Source organism: Pelophylax lessonae, assembly GCF_965119305.1.
Source record: "Pelophylax lessonae genome assembly, chromosome: 5".
NCBI lineage: Eukaryota > Metazoa > Chordata > Amphibia > Anura > Ranidae > Pelophylax > Pelophylax lessonae.
The window spans coordinates 208,255,907-208,275,665 of NC_138772.1; the positions used below are offsets into that span (position 1 = coordinate 208,255,907).

General features: G+C 41.7%; 1 protein-coding gene across 3 annotated transcripts in view; it reads left to right on the plus strand.

Annotated features, from left to right (window-relative positions):
- The first annotated feature begins 401 nt into the window (after positions 1–401).
- HECW1 (HECT, C2 and WW domain containing E3 ubiquitin protein ligase 1) overlaps positions 402–19,759 on the plus strand; it is a 504,763-nt gene continuing 485,405 nt past the window's right edge. For all 3 annotated transcript variants that reach the window (XM_082259512.1, XM_082259513.1, XM_082259514.1), the window contains exon 1: positions 402–635. In XM_082259512.1, the coding sequence (XP_082115638.1) occupies positions 603–635 (33 nt within the window). In that variant the 5' untranslated portion in view covers positions 402–602. The remainder of the gene's footprint in view (positions 636–19,759) is intronic.

Here is a 19,759-nt window from a genome sequence, read left to right on the forward strand (position 1 = left end):
TTTAGTTTTATTTATCATGATATAAAATAATGGATGTGGGGGCCTTTTGGTGGGCGTGATTTTCTTTTTTTGGGGGGGGGGGGCAGCATTTCATTTTTGGACCCTGGCAGCACAATGCCTTGGGCCAGCCCTACTAACTCTTCTTGCCCTGGATGTAGCAGACTGTAGCCAAGCAGGTGTAGGGAGCTGGAGAGGATTCCATGTGTTTTCTGTAGAGTGATGGTGAAGAATAGAGTGTATTGAGGTTGGATGTGATAGGAGGAGTGGTGGGAGGGGGGAAGGGAGGACCTGTCATCCAGTGATCGGCAGCTTGTGGTTGGCTGCAGCTTTCCTGGTACCTTGAGAATGTCTAGTGCAGGGAGGGAGGGAGGGATGGATGGAGGGGGGGAGAGTGCAGCAGTAAGCAGCATTGTAGAGTAGTGTGTGCGCACATCTGCTGCCTGCGCTGGGATATGGTGCATGGACTGGATGACAAGATCGCTGCCCATCTCCACTGATCCTCCGGAGCTGTCATCTATCTGCAGTGCTCAACGTCCTGAGTCATGACCGACACGTGCTGCTGGATATAACCCCCCTCTTCCCTTGGCTTGGCACAGTGGATTATGATTTATTCTGCCCGGACACTTATTATACAGGTAAGGTACCTTCCTCTTTGTTAGGCCCCTGTGCCTTCATTTCTTTAACCCTGTAGCTGCCACCCCATTGTGTGGATCTGGTGTCTTTGACTTTCTAGTGATCTGTAGATCACCATCCTCTCCCATCCTCTAAGATCTGCAGTGATTTTCCCCCAGCAAACGCATTACCTGATCAGGCATGGAATGCACAATGCGGATCTGATCTGACTACCTGGTGCTGTCATCCCATTGCAGGTAGAATGGGAAGACTTGGCTTGAATGGTATAAACCGATTAGGAGATGACTTAGCCCCCCCAATCCACACTCCCCCCCCCCCCCCTGCTCCTCTCCCTCCTCCTCCCCCTTAGGATAGGTTTGCTGTATCCATTAGCACAAGCTGTATTGCTACTGGCAGAATGGCCTGTCTATACATAGGGAAGTCTTCCATATGGGGGCTTTAAACAAAGAGAAGCTCAGTGCAGCCTTTTTTTTTTTTTTTAGTGACAGCTGTGTCTTAGCATGTGACACTACTCGATCCTCAGGCTGCCTTTGCTAGGCTTTAGTTGTCTGATAGTGGTTGATGTATAGGGAATCCAGGGTAGGGATGCTTGATGTTGGGTGTCAGTGCTAGCTGGTATGCAATAAATGTGCCATTGCAGGGTCTAGGATTGAATTTACGGAGGTGATTGGAGATCAGCACTGGACAGCTCCTCTATTATACAGCATGCTATTGTAGCCTACCATGAAATAATTAAATCCATTGCAGGGTCTAGGACTAGGTGAATGGAGATCAGCACTGGACAGCTCCTCTACTATACAGCATGCTATTGTAACCTACCATGAAATAATTAAATCCATTGCAGGGTCTAGGATTGAATTTATGGAGGTGAATGGAGATCAGCACTTGACAGCTCCTCTACTATACAGCAGCATGCTATTGTAGCCTACCATGAAATAATGAAATCCATTGCAGGGTCTAGGTGTATGGAGATCAGCACTGGACAGCCCCTCTACTATACAGCATGCTATTTTAGACTATCATGAAATAATGAAGTCCATTGTAGGTGAATGGAGATCAGCACTGGACAGCTCCTCCACTATACAGCATGCTTTTGTAGCCTACCATGAAATCATTTAATCCATTGCAGGGTCTAGAATTGAATTTATAGAGGTGAATGGAGATCAGAACTTGACAGCTCCTCTACTATACAGCATGCTATTGTAGCCTACCATGAAATCCATTGCAGAGTCTAGGTGAATGGATGGTGATCAGCACTGGACAGCTCCTCCACTATACAGCATGCTATTGTAGCCTACCATGGAATAATAAAATACCATTGCAGCCTTGTCTAGAAGGTGGAGGGGGCTTTCTTTTCTGTTGGCTGATATAGGCTGGATCGTTGATTCCTGTTTATTAAATCATAAATCGCAGAGGGCTTTCACGCACAAACATCATGCAGTGAGAAGGATACAGAAATCTGCATTGAACCAAAGCTTGCTCTTCAAAGAGCCTTTGACAGCTGCATGATGCTGACATCTCTACAGATCTGCTCTTAGGATTGAGTATACTAGCTATGGAGCTATTTCTAATGTGTGTTTTAGGCAATCCACTACATCTCTGTTGCTGTACATGTTACATTTTGATGGATAAGAACAGAACCCCAGGCAAATCTTTAAAAGGGACCTTACAAGGTCAGGCTCTAAAGCTGTGTTGGAAACCCAATAGCTTTCCTAAAAAAAAAAAAAAAAATGAAGATCTAGTTAGAAGGAATTTTTTTTCTCATTGCCAGAGACAATCATAGGGCTGCCATGGCTGACCTACTCTTGAAATTGCTAGTTGCCCGGCTGTTACGTTGACCTACTAAGCGTCAATACTTTCTGAGTCACAGACTTGGAACTTGCATGCTAGTCATGAAAGAGAAGAGTCAGGCATCCTTATTTACTGGTGACCATTCAAAGACTCAAAGGGGCTGATTTACTTAAGGCAAATAGGCTGTTCACTTTGCAAGAGAAGTTGCATTTTGCAAGGGAGTTTTCCCCAGAGCCTAGGGAATGAGGTGACTTCTATTATCCAATCACGTGAAAGCAGAAATACTGTGTATTTTCCTTGCATGTGATTGGGTAATCTTTGCAAAGTGAGATTCACTAAGCACTGGGGAAAATTCCCTTGCAATGTGCAACTTTCCTTGCAAAGCGAACAGCCTAATAGCTTTCAGCAAATCAACTCTAAATTATTGAAATGTCAATGTGACAGCCATGTGTCAATGTGAAAGTCATGCTGTATGCATTTTTTTTGTATAACATATTTTTTATTTCTGAGATATACATGAATACAACAGGTCAAAATATTGCCAGGAAAGGATATAATAGATGTAAAGCCTAATTGCTTTCAGCAAATCCACTCCAAATTATTTAAACCAAAGGGTCAATGTGACAGCAATGCTGTATGTATTATTTATTATTATTTTTTTTTTTTTTATAAAATCCTTTTTTTTTTCCTGAGATATACATGAATACAACAGGTAAAATTATTATCAGGAAAATATATAAAGCCTAATTGCGTATTTTTTTTTTTTTTTTATAAAATCTTTATTATATACATAAATACAACAGGTCAAATTAATATCAGGAAAATATAGCTTTTAGCAATAACTATATCAAATTTATAGCCATAGGGGCCTTAAAAAATATCTATAAGGAAGAACAATACCTTCTAGAACAAAAATAGTATTCACATTTAAGTATGTTATAAATATAGCAGTCAAAAGATTTCTGGAAAAAAAAAAAAAGAAAAAAAAAAGGGTAGGGGGGAGTTATTGTTAGAGGCAATCATAAGGTTGCCATGGTTGACCTACTCTTGAAAGTGCTAGTTGCCTGGCTGTTAAATTGACCTACTAAGCTTCAATACTTTCTGAGTCACAGACTTAAAATTTGCATGCTGGCCATGAAAGAGAAGAGTCAGAGAAGAGTCAGACATCCTTATATACTGGTTACTATTTGAAGACTCAAAGGGGCTGATTTACTTAAGGCAAATAAGCTGTTCACTTTGCAAGGGAAGTTGCATTTTTGCAAGGACATTTTCCCCAGAGCCTAGGGAATGAGGTGACTTCTATTATCCAATCATATGCAAGCAAAAATACTGTTTATTTTCCTTGCATGTGATTGGGAATTCTTTGCAAAGTGAGTTTCACTAAGCACTGGGGAAAATTCCCTTGCAATGTACAACTTTCCTTGCAAAGTGAACAGCCATTTCTTTTAACAAATCAACTCCAAATTATTGAAACCAGAGGGTCAATATGACAGCCATGCGGTATGCATTTTTTTTGTATAAAATCTTTTTTTTTCTGAGATATCCATGAATACAACAGGTCAAATTAATATTAGGAAAAGATATACAATTTAGCAATAACTATATCACATATATATCCACAAGACTAATAAATATTTCTATAGTAGGAAGAATAATGGAATAATGTCATTCAGATCAAAAATAGGATATACGAATTTAAGTATTCCATTAAATATAGTAGTCAATAAATTAAAAAATAAATATATATATATATATATATATATATATATATATATATATATATATATGTGTGTGTGTATATATATATATATATATATATATATATAAGAGGGAGGGGTGTGGAGGTTATTATTGTTTAAAGAGAATTCCAATACAGTTACCAAGGTGTACACATTTTTTCATTTTTTTTTACATTTTTTTAATGCATTTTTAGACCCCATTCACACTAGCGCGACTTGTCAGGCGACTTGGTCGCCTGACAAGTCGCGGTGGGTCGCCTGCCATTGATTAGCACAGGACCCGTTCTAATAGGAGCGACACAAGTCGCTCCGACTTAGAAAAAGGGTCCTGTACTACTTTGGGCGACCTGGAGGCGACTTGCATTGACTTCAATGATATGAAGTCCGTGCATGTCGCGCAGAGGTCGCGGTGCACGCTGTCCCCCGCGACTTCACAGGTCACCCCAGCAAGTCGCGTCGCCCCTGTCTGAATGGGGTCTTAGAGACAAATATATTTATTTGTAGTTACAAAAGAGAAAGAATAACAAAGAACATACAAAACAAAAAGAGAGGGGGGCACTCCCCACTGTATAACACAGGTGTGACATAGGTAACAAATGTAGCATATGTAGGATAGTAATAAAACTGAGAGAGTAGCTTAAAATGAGGTATGAGTATTCCAAACTTAAAACATTTAAGTGCCGGTTCACATTAGTGCGATCCAAGAGATCGCATGTAATTCGGAGCGCACTGCTCCTAAATTACATGCGATCTCTGTGTGGTGCAAATTTCAGCCATACAGTTTGTATGGCGGAATTTGCACCGCAATCGCACTAAACACGCACATGACCCTTTTTTTTATCCGCAGCAGAATCGGATCGCATGGTGGTTCACACTAGTGCGATCCGATTGTGTGCGAACTTGCAGATCGCACTGCGATATGCGATCTCAACTGGGTGTGTCGTTAACTTTAAATTGACACCCCCTGCGTATCGCATATGGCAGTGTGAACTGCCAGGGGTGTGGATGCGATGCGGGAACAGGCTGCATATTCGTAGCGTTCACGCCTCGCAGAAATGTGAACCGGGACTCATGCATTTTTAAAAGGAGAGGTCAGCAATGGGAGTCTTTATATTTTTTAATAAAAAGTTATTTTACAACAGGGAGCAAGTTTAATGTAAGCTTTGTGGGCCCATGCCTATTTTTAAAAAAAGAGTGAGATTAGGGGGGAATTAAAAAAAAGGTAATTTTTCTATAATTTGAATATTAGAAGTAAACACATATTTAGTGATAGACTATTGACAAATTATTTGCTCATTTGCTGGAGTTTTTACTACAGGACACAAGTCTTATGTGAGTTTTGAGTGCCTATGTTTGTTCCAGGCATCCAGTCAAGTTTGGAGACAATTAATAAATAGACATTTCTCTAACCTGATTGAATGCTAAAGGGAAACACAATTATTTTGCATAAACTTGTGCAGTTTTCTAAAAACAATCTAACTGATTGTGCATCTATGTATGTGAACCTGTTTCTGCAAGTGAGATTTCCCTTACTACATATCCAAGAAACAATTACCCAGGGTAGCCATTCATTTCGAAGCAGACGCTCATTTGCACTTTCATTTTATTGTGTTGTGTGAGGGTGTGAAGTGAGATGTTGGTCGCTAAAGTAATTTATAGAATTGTCAGAGATCAAAATCTCGAAATTTATTACTTTGTGGGTAAAGAGAGCTTCCCCCCCGGCGACATCTGTGTCCATTTATTATCATCTGACTCAGGGTGGGTCTGAGACCATGGGCTAATAGTACTCCAATTAGTGGATGTAATTCTGGCATTCTTCTCAGGACGTCCCTAGCAGGTGGCCAGCGCTGATCTGTGATTATAACCGGATTGCAGTTGTTACTGCAGAGATCTCATTTAAAACTTTGGCTTTTCCAGTAGGACTCATGTTCTGTGTTTTAAATTTTCAGCAGGAAACAGCTGATCGGTCACATTATTTCACACACTGATGTATCTTTATTCCAGTGTGAAATTGTAACTGTCTTCACAGTACATATATTCGTAAAGGCAGAGGAGGAATATTTAAATGAATTAGCTGTCTTTCGTCACATTATTGTAAAAAAAAAAAAAAAAATGTGTACACGGTTTTGAAATGAATCATTTTATTTTTGTGACTAGAATTGCCATGGCTGCTAATTAACTGAGCAAGTACTGAAAGGAATATTTGTTGAGTAGAATCAGCTTTTATTGCATTTAAATTTATGAAGATTTTGTGAGCAACATCAGACGAAGTAAATATTTTATTTCTGTATTTTCCCATTTATTTAATTCGTAAATAACAATAGGCCTTAAGTACACACGCGTCGATAGTCCGATCAACCGATTTTCGGCTTGTTAGTATGATGCTTCCGACAACCGAAAAAAATCTGGTGTGCATGCTATAAAATTTTTGTTGGCCGTCAACACAACAGCTGATTTTCCGTCAGTCAGTACAGATTTCAGCAGACAAAAACCTGATTAGCAAGACTGGGCATGCTCAGAGAAGAAAAAACACACGGAAAGTAAACCAGCACAGGATATCACTTCTGAAGTAGATTTTTGTTGGCCGAGAAAATTCGTGTGCAGTCTAGGCACATTCCAACCAACAAAACACCACTCTGGACAAAAGTCGGACGATCGGTCGGCCGGTAATCGTTGCGTGTGTACGAGGCATTAGGCCAGCCATACACATTTCGAACAAACCTCCTTTTGAAAATCAGAAATGTTGTGTTTTGTGATCCAATGGTGCCACCATTGATTTCGAAATTTGACCAACCAGGTCTTCAATTTCCCCTCATGAAAATAATTTTCAAGGCCAGGAATTTTCTTTTATCTCCGGTAATTTGCTTTTCTTGCACTTATGCGCATTTCTTTTTTGATTATATTTTTCACACAATTCCCCCGTCATTGATTAGAAAATCATTTGTTTTTTAAAACAATTTCCAACATGCCTGATCACTCAAAATCAATGGCCACACGAAAATCGACTGTTGCTTCGGGCCCACTAATGGTGCGAAATTGGAAAAAAATTCCTAGATAAGATTTTCGAAAGAAAATTCTTTCCAAATTCAACCCATGTATGGCTGGCCTTATGTAGAGAAAAAGCAGAAGAGGAAAGCAAATTAAGCCCCGTACACACGAAAATTGGCAGGGAATTTTCGGCCAACGTCCGATCTGCCGATTTTCGGCTTGTTAGTATGATGCTTCCGTCAACCAACTCCGACTTTTCGGCCGAAAAAAAAATCTGGTGTGCAGACTATAAAATTTTTGTTGGCCATCAACACAATGGCCGATTTTCCTGCAGTCAGTACAGATTTCGACAGGGAAAAATCTGATGAGCAAGTCTGGGCATGCTCAGTGAAGAAAAAACACAAAGAAAGCAACCCAACACATGACATCACTTCTGAAGTAGAATTTTGTTGGGTGAGAAAATTCATGTGCAGTCTAGGCACATTCCAACCAACAAAACACAACTCTGGACAAAAGACGTACGATCAGTCAGCCGATAATCGTTGCGTGTGTACGGGGCTTCACAACACCCTCATCAACCAATGAGGTGTTAGTTTTATTATTTAACTGGCAAAAGGAAACAACAGATTATTCCAGTAAAGTATACCTGAAGGCAAAACCTTTTTTTATAGTTTTGGTTAGCAAAGAGATGGATTAAAACACCTGTTCGTTTTTACTGCTGTCTGTGTCTCCATTATGGAGATTCAATCTCTCTATATTTCCTGTTTACCATTGTCATTGAAAGAAAAATAAATCCCAAATTTTGGGTTTTCTCCACAAAAGTAATAGAGGGGAAATTTTCCAATGGGAATACTAGTTCTGGTAACCTGGGGGACCCTAAGAGATTCCCTTAATTTGCAGGGATTTCTTCTCACTTCCTGTTTTAGCTATGGGACAGGAAGTGAAGGGAAATCTCCCCAATGGGACAAATAGGGAAGCAAAAATAAACCTTACAGGGGTTATAACCTCCCCCTTACTCTACCAAAAAAAAAAAAGTTTTGCCTATTGTTATACCTACATTGTCATAGGTAATACCTTCTAAGACCCAGTATCCAAAGGAGCCATTCAGCATTCTAAATGTGCAAAATATTTATTATATATTTTATCAATTGTTTTCTCCTTTTTAGAGATTGTATTATTAACATTGTGCTAAAACTTTCTGTACTAATACTTGCACCTTTAAGAAGGAAGTGCATCCTGAAAACTTGTCCTAAAAATTTGGATGTTAGTGCAAAAAAAATAAAAATAAAATATCATGGACAGTACTTGATTCTTTTTTCATAGACAGAATTTTTAATTTAGGAGTAAATTGCTGATTATTGATCCCATGTTAGAGGCACTTTTTTTTTTTAATGTGAGTTGAAACAGCACTGGCACTAAATGTTTCTCTCCTCTGAGTACTTGTTCCTCCACAATGCTGTTTGTTGTGGGGATGAGTGGGATGAAATGGCTAAAAGGGGTAATGACCAAAAATGATTGTCTTTAAGAGGTTGCATTACAGGCCAAAGTCCTAAACTTTACAGGACGTATTTTTCTTTCCCAAACAGTGCATTAACGAACAAATACTTTTGAAAAGCTTTTGCCTTGACAGATGTATACTGAATTTAATGCTTTTCTTCAAGCAGTCGATCATGCATAGAGCTTCTCCCTATTTGTTCCCAGTTGTGCAGTTCTCCTTTATTTTACTGGATGGAAGGGAACACATGTCTATGAGCTAAGATTAAACAAAAGATTGGTAAATCGCCCCTATATTTCATTTGAGGACTTCTAGAAATATATTATTTGAAGAAAGCGGTCTTAAAAAACCCTTGGAGCTGCTGGAGTTTATTTATGAATAGGGCTTGCAATTAAATTTTAAAGTACCCTGATGCTCTGAATTAAACAGTATTTAATAGTCCAGTGTATTGTAGAAGCAAGGACTACTCAATATAGGACTACCTTAGCATATGATAACTAACACAGTCAATACTGCAGGAGCTTTCTGTAAAGCAAAATTATGGGGAAACCCACAAATTTGAGTTGTAATCAAGAACCATGTAAACTTCAGGCGCCGTTCCAAGCAGTTATTCTGTAATTCTCTGGTTACTCACAGTGATTAAGGGTGGTGGCCTTGAAAGAGCTTGGCTCTATGTACACAGACAGAAAGAGGAGTATGAATATGCAAAGGGAACAACCCAAGTATAGAAAGAGAAGAAAACAACTTCAGCCTGATTATTCCCAGACAACGCCCCCTGATGTTTTGTTTGCCAACAGGGCATAGGCATAGCCATGACTAAGCCATGTGGGTGTGACAAAATGTGATTGGGTTGTGACATGGGAGGAGTCAGGCTGAAGCCGCTTTTATCTCGTTCTATACTTGGGTTGTTTCTTTGGAGTGCGACATTTCATACTCCTTTTCCAATATTTTGAGTTGTTACTAAAATTGCCATAAATGGCTCTTCCAATGGCAACACTTGTTCCAGTGACAACTTTCTAAGTCGATTTTCCCTAAGTGCTTTCCTATAACTTCCTGTTGTGTCTACGGGACAGTAAGGCCCCATGCACACGGGGCGTTAGAAAAAACGTACGTCAAAGTTAGTTCTGACGCCGGAAAAAGCAGCTGTAAAAACGTGCTTTCAGTAGCTTTTTCCATTGGCGTTATTGCACGTTTTGCCACGTTGCTTTTAGCAGCGTTTTTTTTTCTTCCATTCAATATCAATGGTTCCCTATGGGAGCCTATTGATTTGAATGGAGGTCGCACCGCAACACCGCAAGTCGGATCCGACTTGCGGGGCGACTTGCGCTGTGAGAATCTTGAGGGGGAACTCCACGCCAAAATGGGAAAAAAACGGCGTGGGGGTCCCCCCCCAGGGTTCCAAACCAGGCCCTTCGGGTCTGTTATGAAATTTGAGGGTAGCCCCATGCCGAAAAAACGGCGTGGGGTCCCCCCCAAAATCCATATATCCAATATAATAGGTAATCTTGATTGTCAGTGAATTAAAGTACAAATGTTACCAATGGAATTTGGAAATGTTCTTACCAATACAGCATACTATTTATTATAGTTACATTTTCACACCGGAAGCCCCTTAATCATGACCTGTATTTTTAAAGCCCACTTTTTTTTTTCATTTTGGTTGGAGTAGGGAATGTTTTTTTTCTGTCTGTGTTCCGTTGAGAACTTTTATTTTCATTTAGGCCCCATGCACACGGGACGTTTTTAACGCTGCTGTAAGCAGCGTCAGGCGTTTTCTTTTTGCAGCCTAAAAACGCCCCTCCATGTTATTCTATGGCCTCATGCACACTCAGACGTTTTTGAGCTGTAAGTGGCTTAGGCGTTTTTAGGCTGCAACAAGAACCCACCACCTGCGCGTTCTGAGGACCAGCGTTACAGCGTTAAAAACGCCTGACGCTGCTAAAAGCTGAATAACTTTGCTATAACGTTGCTTAACGTGCGTTAAGCTACGTTATACATTTTTTTTTCTTCCATTCAAAATCAATGGTTCCCTATGGGATCCTATTGATTTGAATGGAGGTCGCACCGCAACACCGCAAGTCGGATCCGACTTGCGGGGTGACTTGCGCTGTGGGAATCTTGAGGGGGAACGCCACGCCAAAATGGGAAAAAAACGGCGTGGGGTCCCCCCCAGGGTTCCAAACCAGGCCCTTCGGGTCTGTTATGGAATTTGAGGGTAGCCCCATGCCGAAAAAATGGCGTGGGGTCCCCCCCAAAATCCATACCAGACCCTTAGCCGAGCATGCAGCCCGGCAGGCCAGGAAAGGGGAGGGGACGAGCGAGCGGCCCCACCCCCCCTGGACCACACCAGGCCACATGCCCTCAACATGGGGGGGGGTGTTGGTGCTTTGGGGCAGGGGGAGCTCTGCACCCCCCACCTCAAAGCACCTTGCCCCCATGTTGATGAGGACAAGGGCCTCATCCCCACAACCCTGGCCGGTGGTTGTGGGGGTCTGCGGGCAGGGGGCTCATCTGAATCTGGAAGCCCCCTTTAACAAGGGGGCACCCCAGATCCCGGACCCCCTCCCTATGTGAATGGGTATGGGGTACACTGTACCCCTACCCATTCACCCCATAAAAGGCAGTGTATGGAAATAACGACAAGAGACGTTTTGGAAAGTTTATTAAAAATCTTCATCCGACTCTTCTTGTCTTCTCCTCTCTGGGGTCTTCTGCTCTTTTGCTGTCCGCCCTTCTTGTCTTCTCCTCTCCGGGGTCTCCTCCGGGGTCTTCTGCTCTTTTGCTGTCCGCCCTTCTTGTCTTCTCCTCTCCGGGGTCTTCTGCTCTTTTGCTGTCCCCCTCTTCTTGTGTTCTTCTCTCCGGGGTCTTCTGCTGTCCCCTCTTCTGCTGTCCTCTCTTCTTTTCTTCTCCTCTCCGGTCTTCTGCTCTTTTGCTGTCGGCTGTCTTCTTCCTCCGGTCCTCCTCCGACGACTTCTCCGCTGATTATGCCTATCTCCGGTCTCTTCAGCTTATTATATAGCCATTAGGGGCGTGGCCCAGATGACGTCATCTGGAGACCCCGCCCCCTCATGTCACAGATGACGTCATATGTGACATGAGGGGGCGGGGCCTCCAGATGACGTCATCGGGGCCACGCCCCTAATGGCTATATAATAAGCTGAAGAGACCGGAGATAGGCATAATCAGCGGAGACGTCGTCGGAGGAGGACCGGAGGAAGAAGACAGCCGACAGCAAAAGAGCAGAAGACCGGAGAGGAGAAGAAAAGAAGAGAGGACAGCAGAAGAGGGGACAGCAGAAGACCCCGGAGAGAATAACACAAGAAGAGGGGGACAGCAAAAGAGCAGAAGACCCCGGAGAAGACCCCGGAGAGGAGAAGACAAGAAGGGCGGACAGCAAAAGAGCAGAAGACCCCGGAGAAGACCCTGGAGAGGAGAAGACAAGAAGAGTCGGATGAAGATTTTTAATAAACTTTCCAAAACGTCTCTTGTCGTTATTTCCATACACTGCCTTTTATGGGGTGAATGGGTAGGGGTACAGTGTACCCCATACCCATTCACATAGGGAGGGGGTCCGGGATCTGGGGTGCCCCCTTGTTAAAGGGGGCTTCCAGATTCAGATGAGCCCCCTGCCCGCAGACCCCCACAACCACCGGCCAGGGTTGTGGGGATGAGGCCCTTGTCCTCATCAACATGGGGGCAAGGTGCTTTGAGGTGGGGGGTGCAGAGCTCCCCCTGCCCCAAAGCACCAACACCCCCCCCATGTTGAGGGCATGTGGCCTGGTGTGGTCCAGGGGGGGTGGGGCCGCTCGCTCGTCCCCTCCCCTTTCCTGGCCTGCCGGGCTGCATGCTCGGCTAAGGGTCTGGTATGGATTTTGGGGGGGACCCCACGCCGTTTTTTCGGCATGGGGCTACCCTCAAATTCCATAACAGACCCGAAGGGCCTGGTTTGGAACCCTGGGGGGGACCCCACGCCGTTTTTTTCCCATTTTGGCGTGGCGTTCCCCCTCAAGATTCCCACAGCGCAAGTCACCCCGCAAGTTGGATCCGACTTGCGGTGTTGCGGTGCGACCTCCATTCAAATCAATAGGATCCCATAGGGAACCATTGATTTTGAATGGAAGAAAAAAAAACGTATAACGTGGCTTAACGCACGTTAAACAACGTTATAGCAAAGTTATTTAGCTTTTAGCAGCGTCAGGCGTTTTTAACGCTGTAACGCTGGTCCTCAGAACGCGCAGGTGGTGGGTTCTTGTTGCAGCCTAAAAACACCTAAGCCACTTACAGCTCAAAAACGTCTGAGTGTGCATGAGGCCATAGAATAACATGGAGGGGCGTTTTTAGGCTGCAAAAAGAAAAAGCCTGACGCTGCTTACAGCAGCGTTAAAAACGTCCCGTGTGCATGGGGCCTAAATGAAAATAAAAGTTCTCAACGGAACACAGACAGAAAAAAAACATTCCCTACTCCAACCAAAATGAAAAAAAAAAGTGGGCTTTAAAAATACAGGTCATGATTAAGGGGCTTCCGGTGTGAAAATGTAACTATAATAAATAGTATGCTGTATTGGTAAGAACATTTCCAAATTCCATTGGTAACATTTGTACTTTAATTCACTGACAATCAAGATTACCTATTATATTTTTATTTGCCTCAAGACAAACCATTAAGAGCCCCTTTTGAGGCACTAGCGGTGCACTTTTTTTTTTAAGGACACGTGACTCAAAAACTACTTCAAGAACCATTTTGAGATGGTTTTGAGGCATTTTGCTTCCCATTTATTTCAATGGAGAGGGGCGTTTTTTTAGGCGCTTTTTATAGTGCTCCAAACATGCTCCAAAGATGCTCACCAGCGCACCACTCCAGTGTGAAAGCATTGATTGATTTTAATGGGAATAGGATTCGTGAGTTTTTCAGGTGCTTCTTTTTAGCGCCAAAGCGCTCGAAAAGCGATTCAGTGTGAAAGAGCTCTAAAGTGTAGCTAAACCCATTACCTGTTTCCCCCCAAAACAGTTACATTCAAAGCATTCCCTCAGTGATAACTGTCACATGTGCTTGTGCTCCCAACCAAACTGGCAAACCATCAATTGGCTGGTGTTATAAATGATCACGTGTACAGCCTCATGGCAACTGCAGATCAAACAGAGGCTAAAATGGCAGTTCCTTGGCTGGATAGGAGGGTTTAGTTCTGCTTTAAATAAGTAGCGCAGCCTAATATTTAAACTTTAGAATTAGACTTTCAACTGGCAGTTGTCTCCTCTGATAGATGCTCTCTATTTATTTGTCCTTTTCGACTTGCTTTCTTTAGACTGAAGATATTTTGGACAATCACACTTCTTAGAATTTTAAAGGATTCTCAGCACTGATGTATGTTTGTTTGTTAAGTCCTATTCATTAAAGATAGGTGTAAAGAAAACATTCAGCATACTCTTCTAATACCCTAGTCTTAGCTTTATTTCAGAATGGTTTAAGTAGAATTTGAGGCTTTAACTTACTAGTCTTAAAGATGCTTCCTTCTGCCTTCTAACACCTATATTAGCTAATACTGTGTAAGAAAGGTATCTAGACTTACCTATTTTCAACCCACTACAGTCCAGTCATGTGATCTGGTCCCCCGTGTCAGCCAATGGTTTCTGCAGGAGAAAGGAGGGACCATAAGAGCCTATAGGTGATGTCACCACTCCCAGGGGTAACCAGCCATTTCCAAGCACTCTCACCTATCCCCTGCTGACGACACAGGCTGAAACAGGAGAGATCATAGGACTGGACCGGAGCAGTCCGAGAATACATCTGAAAACAACAACACAGGAGAAGGGCGCACCGACCTAGTGCATTACCACTAAAAGCGTTTTTTAAAATGATAAGAGGTATAAATAATACTCACAAAACTAGTGTGGGTATCACACATAACAGCATAACCAACACAAAATCTTTAAGGTGGCCAAGATACTGCACGGTGCTGGATAGCATGCAGTGAACCGCATGAGTCTGCTCAGGCTAGGCGGACACGTTTCGAGGGTGAACCCTCTTCCTCAGAGCCAAGAATCGCTGCACTGGCCAGGGGCTACATGGAGGACTAGCCCCACCCACTTCTGTCCCGCCTACAGGGGGCAATAGGTCAACAGGAGGGGGATAAAAGGAGCAACCAATGACACCAGCAGCCCCCCCACCAGTAGCAGATCGTAACAGCAGCACTTGAGAAAAGCAGCTTAGGAAACACAGAATTTCAGAAATTCAAATACATAGAATAAAATAAAATAAAAAACATAGATAAACACATTGTTTTAAAAAAATGTACAAGCATATATAAAAATGTATATTGTTTCTTTCTTACCCACTGAGGACTAAAAAAAAAAAAAAAACACTAAATAGTCTAATTTTATAGACCATATTGGTACATAATTTGAAAGGGATACCCATACAGGTCCTAATAGCATTTACCACTATGCTATTGCTTTAACACATGTAAGTTCATGAATATATAGAGGCATGTGCATATATATATATATATATATATATATATATATATATATATAAACATACTGGCCTTCAAATCATGCCCCCTGTGTAGTCCCCAGGCCCCTTCTGCAAAATGCAAGATGTTATCCATACATAGAAGGAGGGGGGGGGGGGAGGTGGGTGGCATGTTCTACTTGAATATGGATAACATCTTGCATTTTGCAGAAGGGGCCTGGTGACTACACGGGGGCATGATATGAAGGCCAGTATGTTTATATACTGTATATGGTCTATAAAAGGAGACTTTTTGGTGTTATTTTCAGTCCTCAGTGAGTAAGAAAGAAACAATATACATTTTTATATATGCTTGTACATTTTTTAAAACAATGTGTTTATCTATGTTTTTTTTTTTTTTTATTTTATTCTATGTATTTGAATTTCTCAAATTGGGTCATTCATAAGCTGCTTTTCTCAAGTGCTGCTGTTACGATCTGGTACTGGCAGGGGGCTGGGGGAGGCTGCTGGTGTCATTGGTTGCTCCGTTTATCCCCCTCCTGTTGACCTATTGCCCCCTGTAGGGCAGGATAGAAGTGGGTGGAGCTAGTCCTCCATATAGCCCCGGGCCAGTGCAGCACTTCTTGGCTCTGAAGAAGAGGGTTCGCCCTCGAAACGCGTCAACCTAGCCTGAGCAGACTCATGCGGTTCACTGCATGCTATCCAGCACCGCGCAGTATCTTGGCTACCTTTGGGATTTCGTGTTGATTATGCTGTTATGTGTGATACCCACACTAGTTTTGTGAGTATTATTTATACCTCTTATCTTAATAAATGCTTTTAGTGGTAATGCACTAGGTCGATGCGCCCTTCTCCTTTGTTGCTGTTTTCTAGTGTGTTTCGGATACCCTAGATCCTGAGGGGGCAACAAGACCACAAGCTACACCTGTTTAAGTCCACCTGAAACATCCTTTTTTTCCCTCCATCATACATCACTTGAGCGCAGGAGAATTGTTGTATGTTTATACATCTCCCTTATATAACTCAGTAAGTATAGGTCATGAGTGCTCAACCTGTGGCCCTCCAGCTGTTGTGCAACTACAAGTCCCACAAGGCATTGCAAGGCTTACAGGTACAAGCATGACTCCCAAAGGCATGATGGGACTTGTAGTTCTGAAACAGCTGATGGGTCACAGGTTAAGCACCCATGGTATAGGTGTTATGAGAAGGGGGCATTTTTGCTTACAATAATATTTTATTGATTTTAAAGAAAGAAGTACAAAGTCAACAGTATATCCACCATATACAATGACAGTAACAAAAAAAAAAAAGAGGTAAAAAAAAGGTGAAGGATAGATTAAATGAGGATACATAACCCAGTCTACCAGTTTCAATCACACAAAGGATAACATAAAAAAAAAAAACACGGGAGTGCAAATTGAACTCATATTCATCACATCCAGTCTGATCTGCCCTTAGGACAGAGCCGGTATATTAGTTGCTAGCTCAATCCCGCTCAATCCCGACTTGATAGCATCAGGTGTCAGCGGACATGTCATCGCTGACATCCGCCGCTCCATAGAGGTACATGGAGCATCCGATCAGGTCCCCTGAAAAACTGACAGGCGGACCTGATCGGAAAGCCTGTGTGAAAGAGACCTTAAAGTTCACAGCTGACCTGAGTTTTTAATTGAAATAAGAGATGTCAGATGAGATCTACAGTTGCATCATACACTTTCATTGTCTAACATCAGCATTGTTACATAGTTACAGAGTTAGACAGATTGAAAAAAAACACAAGTCCATCTGGCTCAACCAATAAAAAACAAAAAACAGTAAAGAAAACCCAACCACAAAATCCCATATACACAATCCTATACTCTATACTATTGTAATATTAATACAAACAATAGTTATTTTTGACAATCTAATAGGCTTACTTGAAAAATCTCCTTTCTTGGTGTGAGTTTTTCTTGTCTGTTGGCCATCTCCTGTATTCACAGCATGCTTTGCAGCTTCTCCTCTGCTGCATACTTTCAATCTCCAAGTCTAGGTTCACATATATGTTGTTTTCTATGTGCTGTGTTTGTGCAGGCACAGCAACCCACTGATTTGAATGAGCTGATATATCTGCAGGAAATACAGAAAAAAGGCCCCTGAGCCCTTTTTCAAATCGCAGCCGCTTTTCAACCATGCGATTTCCCACACCTGAACTCAGGATGAGTTTTCAGATGTGTGGGGGTGCCATTGAGAATTAACACATCCGCACGCATTCCTGCACCTGCATAAATGTGAACCTAGCCTTAGGACTACATATCCCATGGTACCTTACTGACTGCAAGCAGTGATCCCTGTACTGACCCCACCTCCTGAAACTCCTCCTCTCAACACCTCTGTAGTCCAGAAGGCAGGCTTTCTGAAATATGTGACACAGCAGTGTTTATTCGCAGGGAATAGTGAAAATGTGTCACAGATTTCCCAGCATCATTTAAACCACTTTCACTGAGACAAGGTCATACTGGACCCACCCCAGCCTGTTATTGAATGAGAAAGGAGAAACTGCACAGCGATGAGTCACTCTGATTCCCATTCTGTTGGCATGCTTTTTGTCAGCACATGAACTGATTGGCTCCTTATGCTGCTTCTTCCCCTCTCGCTCCAGCCCTGCTCTACCGGGTCTACAAAAAACGAATACCAGATCAAATTCAGGTATTTACACTGTTTGCTTTTCAAAATACATTTGATGACGTATTAATGATTGCAGAGCTCAAACTAAAAACAGGTATTCTCTTGTATAGTTCAACTATATACAGTATACTATATATATATAGTATGCTGTATACTATATATGTATATATATATATATATACCGTATATACTGCATACATGTATATGCCACAATTGGATCAGATCACAACTCCTTATTTCCCAAACTTTTATTATTAGTAATACATACAGATTAAGGGTAAAGGAATTTTATAGCGAGTGCGCTCTAGTAAGAGAATATTTTCTATTTTCTAGTATATTTTGGAAGAGAAAAAATAGTTTATCATTTAATATAATATTAAATAATACTGACAATACTTATACTGTATGTGAATATAATAAAGATAATATATATCTCTTCCCAGATCACGCGCTATACAATTCTTTACCCTAAGCCCCACTTTACACCAGTGCAATTTGTCGTGTGACTTGACAGTTCAAAATCACATGACAAGTCGCACCCCATTGCAGGCGATGGAATCATTCAAATAGTTGCGACTCAAGTCACAGCGACTTTTATAAGTAGCATTTTCTAAGCAGACTAAGGACCCAGACACGCTTTGCAATGCAAATGTTGGCTTTTTTCCTGCACTGATTTGCGATTTCATTGCCACTTGCATTGACTTCTGTTAAATAAGTTCAGTTTAGGACGCAAGCCCCAGTGAAATCGGATTGAATTGCACTGATCTGCGGCTTTGAAATTGCATCAAAGTAGCTCAATTTCAAAGCCACAGTGGTGTGAACAAGGACTAAATCCTTATGCCCTGCATTCATTTGTGTCTTTTTTAACTACACACATGTAATTTCCTAGCATATGGGGATCTTCTAAATGTTAACATACACAGGACAGTTTGATTTTGCAAAGTAAATGATCAGCTCCTCATATGTATTTCTTATCACTTAACAGATATTCACATCAACAATTCATTGTTAAAGTAGTAGTAAAGTCTGCAAAAAAAAAAATCAGGTCCCCTGCAAGTTAATGTCATAATGTGCTAGTATGCATCACATACTAGCACATTATGAAAGACTTAAACGAAGCCCTCCATCCAGCAGCGACTATCTTCATCTGGTCTTCCTTCCAGGTTCATGAGCTCCAGCTGTTTGAATGGCAAAGCCACAAAGACGCTACTTCCATGCACGTGCACGGGAGTCACAGCCACAGATTAGTGCTCTGGAGGGACAGCATACTCACTATGTCATCCCTTCAGAGTGCAGTGCGCATGCGCTGGTGACGTCACTGGCTGCAGAAATAGTGAATATCTCCTAAACAGTGCACATTTAATAGATATTTCTTGCATGTACAGGTAAGCTGCCTTATAAGCTTAAATGTAAATACAACTCACCAAGCAGTGTTTACTACTGCTTTCAGTGATTATCTCATTGCTGCCTATGAGGCAAAAGAGTTCATGTGGTATTAAACACAAAAGCAAAAATGTATTTAATTGCAGCCTACCAATCCTTAGATGTGGGGGCTGCATTCGTTTTTTTTTTTTTTTTTTTTTTAGTATGTTACATTTATTTTAACCTGGTGATGCTGACTGTAAATCTGTTATTTTTCAACTTTCTTTAATAGACTAAGCTGTCCAGACACAGTGGCAGTTAGAGGGTTGAGACAAACCATTTAACACTGACAGGGGTGTTTACAATGGCTAGTGTTTATTTATTTATGTAACTATTTCCCATTCAAGTCAAAAACCTAATAAAAAGGTTTTGGCTATAAATAGATTATAAGTGCTGGGTAATCTGTGTCCATATCCACAGAGTTAAAGTGGAATTAAACTCCCGAATTTTATACAATAAGGTCATCCGCGCAACAGTATACAAATAAGCGAATCACTTATTCCTTCCTAATGCTTCTATGTAAAACAAATATCATATGCAAATTGTGGGAAAAGG